The 14,958-nt window shown below is 41.0% G+C and overlaps 1 protein-coding gene across 1 annotated transcript in view; it reads right to left on the bottom strand.

The window, feature by feature from the left end:
- AVEN (apoptosis and caspase activation inhibitor) overlaps positions 1–14,958 on the bottom strand; it is a 197,617-nt gene that overhangs the window by 2,892 nt on the left and 179,767 nt on the right. The window contains exons 3-4 of the mRNA XM_059058619.2: positions 7,214–7,284; positions 1,804–1,899 (exon numbers count right to left, since the gene is read on the bottom strand). Of these exons, the coding sequence (XP_058914602.1) occupies positions 1,804–1,899; positions 7,214–7,284 (167 nt within the window). The remainder of the gene's footprint in view (positions 1–1,803; positions 1,900–7,213; positions 7,285–14,958) is intronic.

Raw genomic sequence — 14,958 nt, 5'->3', positions numbered from 1 at the left:
GCTCACAAACCAAATCTGTCAGGACTTTGACCATCTCTGGACAGCCAGAGGAAGAGGAGCACTCACCCAATCGCTAAGACAAGCCCCAATACCCCCCAACACTCCTAATTAGAAGTCCAGGGTGATTCCCCACCAGAGGCAAATGCTATCCTCTCTACTTCTCTGCCCCTAAGTGTCCTCCAGCCCTGAATTCTACTTGCTGCCCTAAATTTTGTTGTTGTTGTTGTTGTTTTGTTTTTTTGTTTGTTTTGTTTTGTTTTTTGTGGTACGCGGGTCTCTCACTGCTGTGGCCTCTCCCGTCGCGGAGCACAGGCTCCGGACGCGCAGGCCCAGCGGCCATGGCTCACGGGTCCAGCCGCTCCACAGCATGTGGGATCTTCCCAGACTGGGGCACGAACCCGTGTCCCCGGCATTGGCAGGCGGACTGTCAACCACTGCGCCACCAGGGAAGCCCTTCTGCCCTAAATATGACGTAAGTGCCAGAGACAACTGGGTGGATACCCACTGATGCCCACCTATGCTCAGGCTTAGAATCACATTCAACTGCAGAACAAAACTGATCATTTTAGTTGCTAGGATTCTATTTACAACTTAGTACTGCCCAGGGTTTCACTTTTTAACAAAATCCAACCTAGCCACAATTAAATTTCAAAGTTCCTTCTGGTATAGCCCTTGGGTCCCTCCTCTCTTAGCCGATTCAATGGCTCCTCTCTCAGCTACCTTACACTGATATCTCCCAAATTTATATTTCCAATCCTTGATTCTGAACTGTAAATTTCTAAATCCAATTGACTAATATTTTCCCTTTGACATCTCAGAAACAGAAACCCATAATGTCCAAGCCTCACCCTTCCCGATACTAGCTACCACTGAGTTGCACAGGCTGGAAAACCTAGAAAATTCTTTCCCTGCTCCCTCTCCATTTCCAGTATTTCACCAAGTCCTGTTAATTTTACTTTTGTAGTACACCTCTTGGTAAAGTCCAGTTCCCTGCCATCTCTACCATCATTAGCCTGGTCCAAGCTACAGTATTACTCACCTGAACCGTGCAGTGGCCTCCTAATTTGCTTCCCCTCTTCCACTCTTGCATGGGTGTGCATGTGCAGATTTACCCTAAACACAGACACCCCAATACAGTCCTCTCTCCATTCTGCAGCCAGAATGTTGTTACTGTTATTATTATTAGCACAGTTATTAATGCAGATCTGATTGGGCCACTCTTCTTTAAATCTCAACTCAAATGTTCTTATACTTTGGATCTCAGCTTATCTCTCACTTCTTCAGGAAAGCCATTCCTAATCACACCAAAGTCGATCAGGTTCACTATTACATATTCTCACAGCATACTGTACTTCCCCTTCACAGGACTTATAATTTGATAACTTGATTAATACCCGTCTTTCCCAATAGATTAAGCTCCATGAGGGCAGGAACCATGCCTGTCTGTTCACCACTGTAACCTTAGTGCTTAACACAAAGCCTGGCACATAAACATTTTGAGTACGATACAAGGCAGACTCTATACTTCTACATTTCATTCAATTCTATTACATTTGATCCTTTAAAATGTTTCAAATATAAAATATAAATGAAATTTAAAAATATATATAAAAATATAAAATGAAAAAAAAACCTTTAGAAAGTATTTCATTCTCCCTCAAAACTTTATGAAATTCTACCTGATACAAAGCGCTCAGCTTGATTAAAGGAAAAGATGAGTCTGAAACATCCTGCAGGGGGATATTTTTCATTCTTCTCCTGCCCTGATTCATACCAGCCTCAGGATGCTGTCAGGGTTTTTACCTGGACCAATTCAGCAGCAACATTGAGTCGGAGAGAGAGAGGCAGTTCTTGAAGGGCTCGAACCAATGACTCACAGTCCACATAAAATGCTGAATTCTGTATAAACAAAAAAAAAGATTATTTATCAAGATGATTACATATGACCTTTCAGAAATAAAAGAGCACAAGACGATAGATAGTAACTGTAAATAAATCATCTATTACTTTTAGCTGGAGTAATCAGATCACAAATCACACTTGATATGGTTCTAATTTCTACCGTCTCTGCATTAAGATAAGCAAAACCAAAACCACCTTCTTGAGCCACGGCTCAGGCTGCCAGAGCAGCAGTAGGGTGGTGATTACCTCACATCAAGACTGCATGGAAACCTGGAACCTGTGGATGCTCTCGGAATTACTGAAAAAAATTCAAAGCACTTAATGAAATCTAACTGGACATCTCCCCCAGATTCAGATGGCTGGCCTTCAGGAGAGCAGGGAAGAGCTGTCTCAGCAGTCAGATGGGGATGACAGTCACAGCCAAAGAAGCCCATGAGGTATACGCTTTTCTCTCTTCCAACCAGAAAGCAGAGGATGGAAACTTACCCTCCAGCTGGCAGCACTTTGTGTGAGGCCAACACTAAAAGTCCCTTGAACTCCCTTCCCATGCATAGACGCAAAATCCTGTCCAGGCGATGCCCTCACAAATTGACCATATCTGAGAAAACGTTCCAGCTTATCGCATGACCCCTAACAGGTGTTTCTAGGTGCCCTGGCCACCCAAGAGAAGGAAAAACTAAAAGGTGGCTGCCACATTAGAGGCAGACACCACGGACCACCTTGTCTACCAAGGACTATCACAGACCCAGGCAGAACCATGACTTATGCTGCAATCACTGATTTCAAGTTAGAGAAGCACACCCAGGGGTCATGGAGTCTAATCTCTAGTCCACTGTAAGGATGTCTTGGGTAGATGGGTTTATAATGACTGGAGGGGGGGAGTCACTCCTGGTGCTCTCAAGTAGAGTGCCAACACTAAATCCAGACCCACTCAAACCCCTGAGCCTCACAACAGCAGTACACAGGGATCAAAAGAAGCAATATAGCTTTTCAACTGCCCTTCTGAAAGTTTCCGGAGATGGCTAGCTCTAAGGTAAGCAAGGTTGGCAGCAGCAGATGTGGCCCCTCACCCTGGAAAACAAAAAAGGAACTTACATCTAAAAACATAGAGTATTTAGGGAGCAGGATGGAGGCTAACAAAGCAGGAGACATCAAGTGCTTGATCAAGACCAGCATGGCCAGTCTTTGTTTCGAAGTTTGGAGAAGACCTCTCAAACCACTAGAAAAGTGTGATCCTGAATGCTTAACCCACGAGTAAGTCACCACATTACAAATTGGAAATCTCACCCTTCCCACTGCCAAGAGGTCTGCAAAGTCACCCGGGTAGACCCCCTGCTTTCAGCCTATAAAAGAGCGAGAACTTCCCGTCCACGATGCCTCTGCCAACCATTCACCTGCTGCTGTCTCAGCTCTCTAGAGAAGGCCCGCTGAGACGTGCTGCGGTCCAGCTAGAAGTGCCCAAACTTCCTCCCCCCTTTTGCATCATGTGTGACACAGCTACAAGGTATATCGTTAACAATGAAAAGTCTGTGAGATCCAGGGAATGGCCAGGCTGCGCTTATGTGCCGAGTCCCAAGTGATGGACCTTCAGCTGCTGGAGTGTCGCCGTTCCCCACGTCTCCAATTCCCACCCACCAGCCAAGGCCCAGGTGACAGGGCACCGCCTCCATAACGACCTCAAGACACTTCAGCCCAGCACAGTGATTTCTCCTCGTCTCCCTGCAGCAGTCCTAGAGCCTAGAAGCTACCATCAAACACCACCGTGTAAGAAGACTTCCCCTTTTTTGTCACCAGTTTGTCCCCTAAAGGGCTAAAGCTGAAGGCCTTAGACATAAAGGGAGCTGAAGTGAATTGCTTGTAATGGCAAAGTGTGAATTTGAAAATATATTTAATTGGAATAACCACCATGAATTAGCTTTTTTGCTCCATGTTGTAAATAACTGGTGGGTCATCTCTACATCCACCTGGCCAACCGTGACAGTCACTCACAGTTGGAGCATGCAGCCCGGCTACCCCAGTGCCTCCTCTCCTGCAGACTCGGAGGCTGGGAGCAGGAGGTCAGCCTTGACTGTTAGAACAAAGTCCCTCCACCCCACTTCTCCGCCATCAGTGTGTGCACAGACTCAGTGGTGAGAATCTATTCCGGAAGGTTCCTCCCTGTCCAGGAACCCAATCGGACTCCAAGTCTCAGTGTCTGTGTAAAGGTACGCCATTTGGTGAGGAACAAACCTACTAGAAACTCCACTTACAGCCTCTGCACCTTCCTCAAGAGCTACAGCACTCACTGTCCACATTCATTTGGGGACTCAGGGACCACAGGGACACTTTACAGTGGAAGTGCCCAGATCAAGCGACACTTTAGAGAAAGCTGGGGCGTTTTCCATGTACAGAGCGTCAGGCCTCATTCAGAACTGCACTCTCAGGGGTGGGCCTGAGTGTCTGTTCCCTTAAGAGCCACGCACTCAGGAACCACGGCATGCCACCCAGTGCTCAGTGGTTGCTTGAGGAAGCTCTACTGACTAAATAAGTCACTAGTCAACACAACTGAAAAATGGAATGATAAAAAAGCTTCAGATGATTTTCAAAAAATAATGGACCTATTTTTTTCACCCTCAGTTCTCCTCCCACCCATTCCCTCCTCGCATGTCCCCACACTGTCCAAAGGACAGGGCTGAAAGCCCCACTCATGGATCGAAGGGACCAACTCCCCTGCAGTAATGGGGCCAACACGGCTGAAGCAGGGACCCTGACCACCAGGCCACGTTCCCCTCACCCTGCATGTGAGCCACAGAGACATGAAGGCAAGTCACAGGGACAGCACTGGGCCCTCTCCCATCAGGGTGCCCTTCGGGGCCTCCGCCAGGACCCACTGGCAAACTCTTGACTGCCTCATGTCACTGGCTGTGCTGCGGACAGGGGAGCACATGAGGAACAGATGATAGATAGATAGACAGACAGGTAGACAGACAGATAGATTCTTCTCTTTTCTCTCTCAAGTAAGCAAAAATAAAGAGAACCGAGTGAGGAGAGATGTGGGACACAAAACAGTACCTATGGCGAAGTGATGAATTCAGTTTGGGATGTGTCCTACTAATACCTCAACTCAAGATGCTCACAATTAAGCCTGCCTTCTCTTGCTCCATCAGTCACCACTGCTCACCTCATCAGCGTGCTGGGAAGCTTAGCGCCCCTGCGAATCTTTCTTGTCCTCATGTCTCACGTCTGGCCCGTGACGCAATCTACCACGTCCTCCGCTGCAGGCCCATCTGCCAGTGAACCGTCTTCCCTCTCATGGCCCACACTGTCGGCCCACGTCCCCTCCTGTTCACCCAACATAATATCCTCCTGCCTGCTCTCCCAGCCTCCAGCCTCTGACCTGTTCAGTCCCTCCTTCCCAATATTGCAGAGGTCCAGTCTAGCCATTTCCATTTTCTTGCTAAACAAAACTTTTGTTAACAAGTAACAATAGTAGTGAGAGCTAATTTTGAGTGTTTCCTCTGTGTCAGGAACTGAACAGAAGGACTTTTATTTATAATCTAATGTAATCCTCATGACAACTGTGAGTTACATTTTATTATTAGTTCCATTTTATAGATGAGAACTAGGATTTACACTCAGGTTTGCATTTCTGACGTCTATGCTCTGACCCACAGGCTAAACTGCCCCTAGATAAAAATGAAGACCAAACCACTGGTACTAAGTGGCCCAGCCCCACCCTGGAAGCCGCCTCTTCTGAGAATCCACACTCCAGCTATGCTCCCGACTCTGAGCACAGCCTGGTCTTTCAGATCTCCTCATCATTCTCCTGTTGTCCCCCAGACAGAACCTACCAGAACCATACTCATCTACCAAGGCCCATTCAAATGATCTTTATCCCATGCTCCGACTCTCAATCACTTCCAGCCCAAAGCAGCTTTCTCCTACAGTATTATGTTCATTCATTTATTATACCACTTATTTTATGTTGCATTCTTTTTCATTTATCATGTAAATATTTACCAACCATCTACTATGTGTCAGCCGCTGTGCTAAGGTAAGGGGACTAGGGCGATGAACAAGCATGGTCTCTGTCTCATTCATCTTCCAATAAGCTACATCTAATAAAATATCTAATAAAGAACATGTGTTTTGATAAATGAAGAACCTTAGAATTATTTGAAACTCTCAGGATAACAAAATGTTCTCTGATAGCCAACACGGTTCAAGTGAGTTGAAATGTGAGTTGTTTGGCTTTCACTGAATTCCTCCATGATCTGCGTTCGTCTGTTTACAACTTGCCCCAGAATTCTAAACCATACTCAGGTACATGCCCAAACGGACCCAAGCAAAAACAAATATTTTTAATTCCCCAATTCTCCTATATTATAAAACATACTCTTTGTACAGTGACAGGAAGTCATTTTACAAGTCACTTCCCTCCCCTCTGTCTTTAAGTCAATGTCCATCCCAAACAACATGACGCCAGCCCACCTGGGGGTGTGAGCCACCTACTGTGTGTGTACTGAGCTGACAGTGAATGGGGAGGAAGGCCCCGCCCTTTACCTGTCAGGTCTGCTGCTCAGTCTCCTGTCTGAAGCTGTGGGCAGGCTGTCTGATCACTGTATCAGATAGTATGCTCCAGCCCCGGAGTCGGAAGCATATGCCACGCCAGCACTTACTCATTCTCTGCACATTTTAAAAAGGGTAAGAATACCTGTCATCTCTCGTACGGATTCAGTGAAATCCTGCCTGGAGAATCATCAAAACTCCATGGGAAGAAAATAAGGCAGGAATAAAGCAAATAAAGTGTATGGGTGTTACGGATTCACTGAAAGACTTCTATGATACTTGTTCTTATTTTAGAGCTTTATTCTCCTAATTATAGAAGAAGAGTTATTTAAAACTATAAAGTTTAGGATTTTCTTACCTAACACCAAAAACAGTGTGGGAGAAAAAAATTAATTCTCAAGCCTAAGATGAATTTTCACAGAAAGGGAAAAGAAGGAAGGCCAAATGGCAAAGTAGTCCACTTAAAATCGTGACTATAAACTTTCAGCCCTGCAACCCAGTCTATATGAACTATAGTCATATATGAGCTATATAAGTAGTTCACATAGATGGCCATGTATAAAGGTCAACTCCAGCTCCAAGAGCCTGTATAAGGTAAGCTCCCTGAAAACTTTCTGAGCAATTTAGGTAACTGAGGCTGAATTGTACATGAATTACTAGACTCTTCTCTATGTGAAGTCTCCATCTCAACAGCAATGTGAAAGGTGCTGGTCTTCAGCCTTGAGAAGAGCCAATCCACATTCCAGACACAGCTTCACCTCACCTGTTTGGGGCATGAAGCTTCACTATCCCACTCTTTCTCCTCGGCAAACCGGAACTGTGAGAAGGAGTCCCCTGGGAATAGAAAAAACATACAATTTTAGGTCAAAGCTAAAGGAAAACACTCAGTTTTCTCAATTTCCCTTTGGGAGTAAAAGTGCTGTTTCTGAAGAGCTGACCATCCCAAACTCAGTGATATCATTCAATAGAAGGTCCTGGCTTCTGCATCTTTCCACATCATCTGTGCCTAGTGGGTACTTGAAAATAACTATTGGCAACTGTATTCATTGCTTCATTCAACTCTCAATAAGCCACCATCCTACATGCTTCTTGAGAGACAATTGAACAGTCCAGGCCTGCAGACATGGCCATCTCCCCATATTTAGCATATTTTCATCTCATCTGCTTAATGTATGCAAGGAAACTTATATTTATGATTTTGGGGGTGGGCATAGCAGAAAAGGAAGGAGAAAAACAGAACTGAAGGAAAGCAGTTCTCAACTGATCCACAATATGACAGACTTAAAATATCTCTTTGAGGCGAGGTTACCAATCTCAACCAACACTCTAAAAATCACCTGGTTAGAATGTGAGATACAAAATAAAACTCAAAGAATGTGCATTAGATTAGTTAATGTGGATTATGGTGCACTGCTCTGAGCTCTTGCAATAAAGGAAAATGAATCAAAATAAACAGGCTTGACAGATGATTCCGTACAGCGAGCTTTGACACAAAGCTTATTTTGTAAATACGTACTTATCTGGTTATTTGCATTAAGAATAGCCGATTTATACATAATTATTTTCCACCTAGCTTTCAGGATCTTCCAAAATGTGATCCTACCTCATTAACCCACATTTGCTTCCTATTTCTTGACTTCCTGCTCCCAAGAGGCTCTTTTCACATTCTGAATGTACTTCATTTTCTACCCTATCCTCATTTCTTTTTTAATCCTTCTCCCTTGTCTAGAAGGCCCACATACTTCTACCCATTCATATCCTATTTATACTTTAAGACTCAGGTATAGGCCCACTTTCTCCTCCTATGATATCTCTCAGGTTATTTAACCACAGAATCCATTCTTTACTTCTAACTTAAAAGAGGGGGAAAAGAAGTGAAGAATTCTGAATTAAAGAGACAAAGATAAAATCACAATCTACACCATACCCCCAGCATTTCCAAAACACATGGATCATAACATTTTAACACTTGACAAGATCAAATTCTAGGTAAAAAAGACCAAGAACGTCACTCTTTATCATGAGAAAGGGTAAAATCACTACCATTAGTCATTGGCAAATCAACTTGATCCCTCAAAAATTATGATATAAAGAACCTGAATAATATAATTAATAATGTCTTGTCTGTGCATGTGGATGTATAAGTGTATTGTGATTATATGTGGGTAGTTTATAAATATTTGTGCAATATTAACATTTTAAAAGGACAATAGAAAGGTTACAAAAAAACCTTTAAAAAATATCCTAAAATGTAGCAGTCATACAAACCATATTTGCTGGTGATAAACATTTGTAGCACATATAGGCAAAGAGCCTGTCTTTTACATTCAAAGAGAGCTTTTGCAAATCAACCAGAACAAAACCATGTAGTAGGAAAACAGGAAAAGGGGTGAGAATAAGAAATGCCAGCAGCTAACATATATATGAAATAGATCATGACTAAATTAAAAATAAATCCCGTAGATTTTTAAAACTTGGTCGAACAGCTGAATGCCTTACTCAATAGTGTTATTTTTGGCATTCCTGAGCTTCTATATTAAGAATGATCCTATGATTACATAGATCCTATAATATGTAACCAGTACAAGATAACAGTAATACAAACAAGGCATGCTCTATGTATTTATTTTTAATATCTGAATATTCCACTTCAAATAAAGGTAAAATTCCAACAGTGGTTATAATAGTTTGTTGCAAACCTATTCTCTTGCACTGAACAACTAGGAACACTGCCTCCCCCTCACTCCCTGCAAAAAAAAGAAAAAAAAAAATCTATCTGAAGACATTAGAGAGCTACCAAGACAGTCAGGGTGTGAGGGACAACAGTCCCAGATTGAAGAGAAGCACAAGGAGGTAAGTCTAGCATTTAGAACTACTTTTCCCTTTGAGGCATTTGTTAGTTTCCAAGGTGGTGCTGAGAGACTGAAAAACTGAGCATAAAGTAACAACCAGGAGGTTGTGAAGCTGCAGAGAGCTTCTGCTAGTCTTATGGTACTAGGTGGACAAAAATGGAGTTCATGGCCCATGGGTGAGGAAGAGTCCTAGAAAATCAAGACTTTTGGGTGAGACCCCTGAGGACTACATCTTAGAAGTAAGGATCAAGGAGGAATAGGACAGTTTTACAAAGTCTGAGGCAAAGCAGTGAATCAGTTCAATCTCTGATTCTGACTAAAAGAAGCAAAAGTTAATCCTTTTTGGAGGAAAATGACATTATCAATAACCTAGAATTATCTCTACTATATTTTATACACAGTATCCAAAATTCAGGTGTATCAGGAAATGAGACCAAGATGACAGAAAACTAAGAGAGGGGGAAAACAAACAAACAAACAAAACCCAATCAAAAAATGGGCAGAAGACCTAAACAGACATTTCTCCAAAGAAGACATACAGATGGCCAAAAAGCACATGAAAAGACGCTCAACATTGCTAATTATTAGAGAAATGCAAATCAAAACTACAATGAGATATCACCTCACACCAGTCAGAATGGCCATCATCAAAATGTCTATAAACAATAAATGCTGGAGAGGGTGTGGAGAAAAGGAAACCCTCCTACCCTGTTGGTGGGAATGTAACTTGGTGCAGCCACTACAGAGAACAGTATGGAGTTTCCTTAAAAAACTAAGACTAGAATTACCATATAACCCAGCAATCCCACTACTGGGCATATACCCAGAGAAAACCGTAATTCAAAAAAACACATGGTGCCCCAATGTTCATTGCAGCACTATTTACAATAGCCAGGAAATGGAAGTAACATAAATGTCCATCGACAGAGGAATGGATAGAGAAGATGTGGCACATATATACAATGGAATATTAGCCATAAAAAGGAACAAAACTGAGTCATTTGTAGAGACGTGGATGCACCTAGAGACTGTCATATAGAGCAAAGTCAGAAAGAAAAACAAATATCGTATATTAACGCATGTATGTGGAATCTAGAAAAATGGTATAGATGATCTTATTTGCAAAGCAGAAATAGAGACACAGACTTAGAGAACAAACATGGATATCAAGGGTGGGGGTGGGATGAACTGGGAGATTGGGATTGACATATATACACTATTGATACTGTGTATAAAATAGATAACTAATGAGAATCTACTGTATAGATCAGGGAACTCTACTTAATGCTCTGTGGTGATCTAAATGGGAAGGAAATCCAAAAAAGAGGGGATATATGTATATGTATAGCTGATTCACTTTTCCTTACAGTAGAAACTAACACAACATTGTAAAGCAACTATACTCCAATAAAAATTAATTTTTTAAAAAAACTAAAAATAGAGTTGCCATATGATCCAGCAATCCCACTCCTGGGCATATATCCACAGAAAACCATAATTCAAAAAGATACATGCACCCCAATGTTCACTGAAGCGCTGTTTACAATAGCCAAGACATGGAGGCCCCTAAGGTCCAGTGACAGATGAATGGACAAAGATGTAGTACATATATATACAATGGAATATTACTCAGCCATTAAAAAGAATGAAATATGCCATTTGCAGTAACATGGATGGACCTAGAGATTATCATACTAAGTGAAGTCAAATAGAGAAAGACAAATATTATATGATATTGCTTATATGCAGAATCTAAAAAAAATGATACAAATGAACTTATTTACAAAACAGAAACAGACTCACAGACTTAGAAAACAAACTTATGGTTACCAAAGGGTCGAGGGTTGGGGGGAGGGATAAACTGGGAGTTTGGGATTGACAAATAAACACTACTATATTAAAAATAGATAACTAACAAGGACCTACTATATAGCACAGGGAACTCTGCTCAATATTATGTAATAACCTAAATGGGAAAAGAATTTTAAAAAGAATATATATATATATGTATATGTATAAATGAATCACTTTGCTGTACATTTGAAAATAACACAACATTGTAAATCAACTATAGTCCAATATAAAATAAAAATAATTTTTTAAAAAAGAGACAATAGAAAAAAAATCCAGTTATCAGACCTGGATCTTATGATTTGCAATGTAAAGTTTTCAAAAATAGGAAAAACTATAAAATCACAATGACATCCATGAAGTCATTTTTTTTTCCTTTTCCATTATGGTTTATTACAGGATATTGAATATAGTTCCCTGTGCTATACAGTAGGACCTTGTTGTTTATTTATTTTGTATATATAATTGTTTGTATCTGCTAATCCCAAACTCCTAATTTATCCCTCCCCCACCCTTTTTCCCTTTGGTAAACATAAGTTTGTTTGTTTGCTTTTATAAATTTATTTATTTATTTGTTTATTTTTGGCTGTGCTGGGTCTTCATTGCTGTGCGTGGGCTTTCTCTAGTAGTGGCGAGTGGGAGCTACTCTTTGTTGTGGTGCACAGGCTTCTCATTGCGGTGGCTTTTCTTGTTGCGGAACACGGGCTCTAGGCACGCGGGCTTCAGTAGCTGTGGCATGTGGGCTCAGTAGTTGTGGCTCACGGGCTCTAGAGCACAGGCTCAGTATTTGTGGCGCATGGGCTTAGTTGATCCACAGCATGTGGGATCTTCCCAGACCAGGGATCAAACCCATGTCCCCTGCATTGGCAGGCAGATTCTTATTCACTACGCCACCAGGGAAGTCCCCATAAGTTTGTTTTCTATGTCTGTGAATGTTTCTGTTTATAAATGAATTCATCTGTATCATAGTTTAGATTCCACGTAAGTGACATCATATGGTAATTGTCTTTCTCTTTCTGACCATGAAGTTATTCTTGATTGATACAAAATAAAGTATTCACATAAAAAATACAAAGAAAAGAAGAAAATGTGTGAGAAAAATAAGGTACTTTAAGCATATTTTGTTTATAATAGTTAAACTCCAAAACAACACAATTTAAAAATCCTAATAAAGTACATAGAGGCTAATTTTGAAAAATAAGATGGTTAAATGACTATTAAAGAAAGCCAACCTCTCTAATCCTCTCATTGAAGATGAAAGTGTGTCCAGACTTGTCAAAATTATGACTCCTGGAGTCAAGAGTACTTCTGGAAAACATGTTACCAAAATTCTCTTCTTATACCGAGACATGTACAGAACAATGGTGGTATTAGTAAACATGCTACTCCTATATCTTGTACGTCAGACATTTGGACGTGCACAAACACTTGGAGACTTCCATTAAATAAGACAATGTGGTGCATTCACAATGCATTCAATTCTGCTCCTGCTTTATTCTCTGGCTGAGAGAATTCCTGTCTCTCACACTAACAGAATGAATCAGAATGAAGAAGTATAGAATGGAACCCAGTGAAGAACAGGGAAAGCCAACTATTGTTGACAATGGAACAAACATGGTGAAATGTGTCTTACAAGTCATAAGCATTCAAAGTTTTGGTCACACGCACGAGCTGTGTGTTCAGAAAGTAATTATAGCACAGTTTAATGAACAGAACCAGAAAGCATACAAGGAGTATAACACTTTCCTCCTCCTCCTTCAGCCAAAGACTAATTTCATGATGTATAAGAGGCTGTGGAACTGCCTTGCTGTGTACTTATACCATATCCTCAAACAAGACAGAGAAGAGCTAGTGCCTATTACATAGGCTGCTGGAACAACAGCAACAAAATCCCATAATATTCTACTTTGCAGATAAGAATACAAAAATAGCAGGCCTGCTAAATCCAATGATTATTTATTAAGAAGTAATTTATTCATTGAATCTGCTAAAAAAAGGGGGGGCATTTGAACAACACTGATGTACCTTGAGAGTTCACATTTTTCCTACATAATAAAAAAGTCCCATGTTATTCTATTCCAACAAAGCTGAAGTTGGTGGACATGCAATGAAAGCTGAGATACAGGCGATATTGAAACAATTCTGTGTATCTTGAAAGTCAACAACATTGCTCTACTGCCACATTTCTGGAGCCAAAATTAATGATGGATTTTTTTCAATCAACTCATTGTATAAAGCAGCAAAAATATTAGAAAGTTAGATACACGTGATCTTAAGTATGCTTCTGAAAATAATCAGAAAGAATGTTTAAAGCAGTGCACAATGGACATGAAAAGATGTTCAACATCACTAATTATTAGAGAAATGCAAATCAAAACTACAGTGAGATATCACCTGACACCAGTCAGATTGGCCATGATTAAAAAGTCTACAAATAATAAATACTGGAGAGGGTGTGGAGAAAAGGGAACCCTCCTACACTGTTGGTAGGAATGTAACTTGGTACAGCCACTATGGAGAACAGCATGGAGGTTCCTTAAAAAACTAAAAGTAGAACTACCATATGAGCCTGCAGTCCCACTCCTGGGCATACATCTGGAGAAAACTCTAATTCAAAAAGATACATACACCTCAATGTTCACAGCAGCACTGTGTACAATAGCTAAGACATGGAAGCAACCTAAATGTCCACTGACAGATAAATGGATAAAGAAGATGTGGTGTGTGTGTGTGTGTGTGTGTGTGCGCACACACACACACACACACACACACATATATACACAATGGAATATTACTCAGCCATAAAAAAAGAATGAAATAATGTCATTTGCAGCAACATGGATGGACCTAGAGATGATCGTACTAAGTAAGTCAGACAGAGAAAGACAAATACCATACGATATCACTTATATGTGGACTCTTAAAAAATCGATACAAATAAACTTATTTACAAAACAGAAACAGACGCAGACGTAGCAAACAGACTTGTGGTTACCAAAGATGAAAGGCTGGGGGAGGATAAATTAGGAGTTTGGGATTAGCAGATACAAACTATTATATATAAAATAAACAACAAGGTCCTATTGCATAGCACAGGGAACTATATTCAACACCTTGTAATAAACCATAATGGAAAAGAATATGGGGAAAAAAAGCAGTGTACAATGCTTCAATTTGGGGGATTCCTTCAATGAAACTCATGATCATCTAACAAATCTCCAAGTCTAGCAGTTAATGAGGAGATAAGTCTTCACCTAGCCTATTACCCAGTCTTTAACTAGTTACTTAGAGAAGAGAAATTTAATTGCGAGGGGAACCATTACCCTCGACTATTCTGGCAGAACTAGCCAAAGAGTATTGTGCTCCTCTACCTACCTCAGCCAGCTACCACCTATTTAGTATCATGAATGTGTAGGATGGTACAGTGACTGCAGGAACAAGCTAACAGCAGACAGTGGTGAGAAATGAGAATGCCTGTATATTGTCAAAAGTAAATCTGGCCACTAATAACTTTTATAATAACATTTCAATAGTTTTGTTGAAATTTCAGTTTTCATGTATTCCAGCACATCCATTCTATGACAGTGATATTTAGCTTTCGCTTCAGCTGAATATGATTCAACACTTGACCTTCTGGCCAAAATGTATATTTAATCTGCCTCCAATAGTGAATTACTAACATTCTATGAGGTCATTTTAAAAGTACAATAGGGCTTCCCTGGTGGCGCAGTGGTTGAGAATCCGCCTGCCGATGCAGGAGACACGGGTTCGTGCCCTGGTCCAGGAAGATCCCACATGCCGCGGA

The sequence above is a fragment of the Kogia breviceps genome, chromosome 3 (genome assembly GCF_026419965.1).
Source record: "Kogia breviceps isolate mKogBre1 chromosome 3, mKogBre1 haplotype 1, whole genome shotgun sequence".
Classification (NCBI taxonomy): domain Eukaryota; kingdom Metazoa; phylum Chordata; class Mammalia; order Artiodactyla; family Physeteridae; genus Kogia; species Kogia breviceps.
Note: the sequence above shows the minus strand (reverse complement) of the source record. Positions and strands in the feature narration are given on the sequence as shown.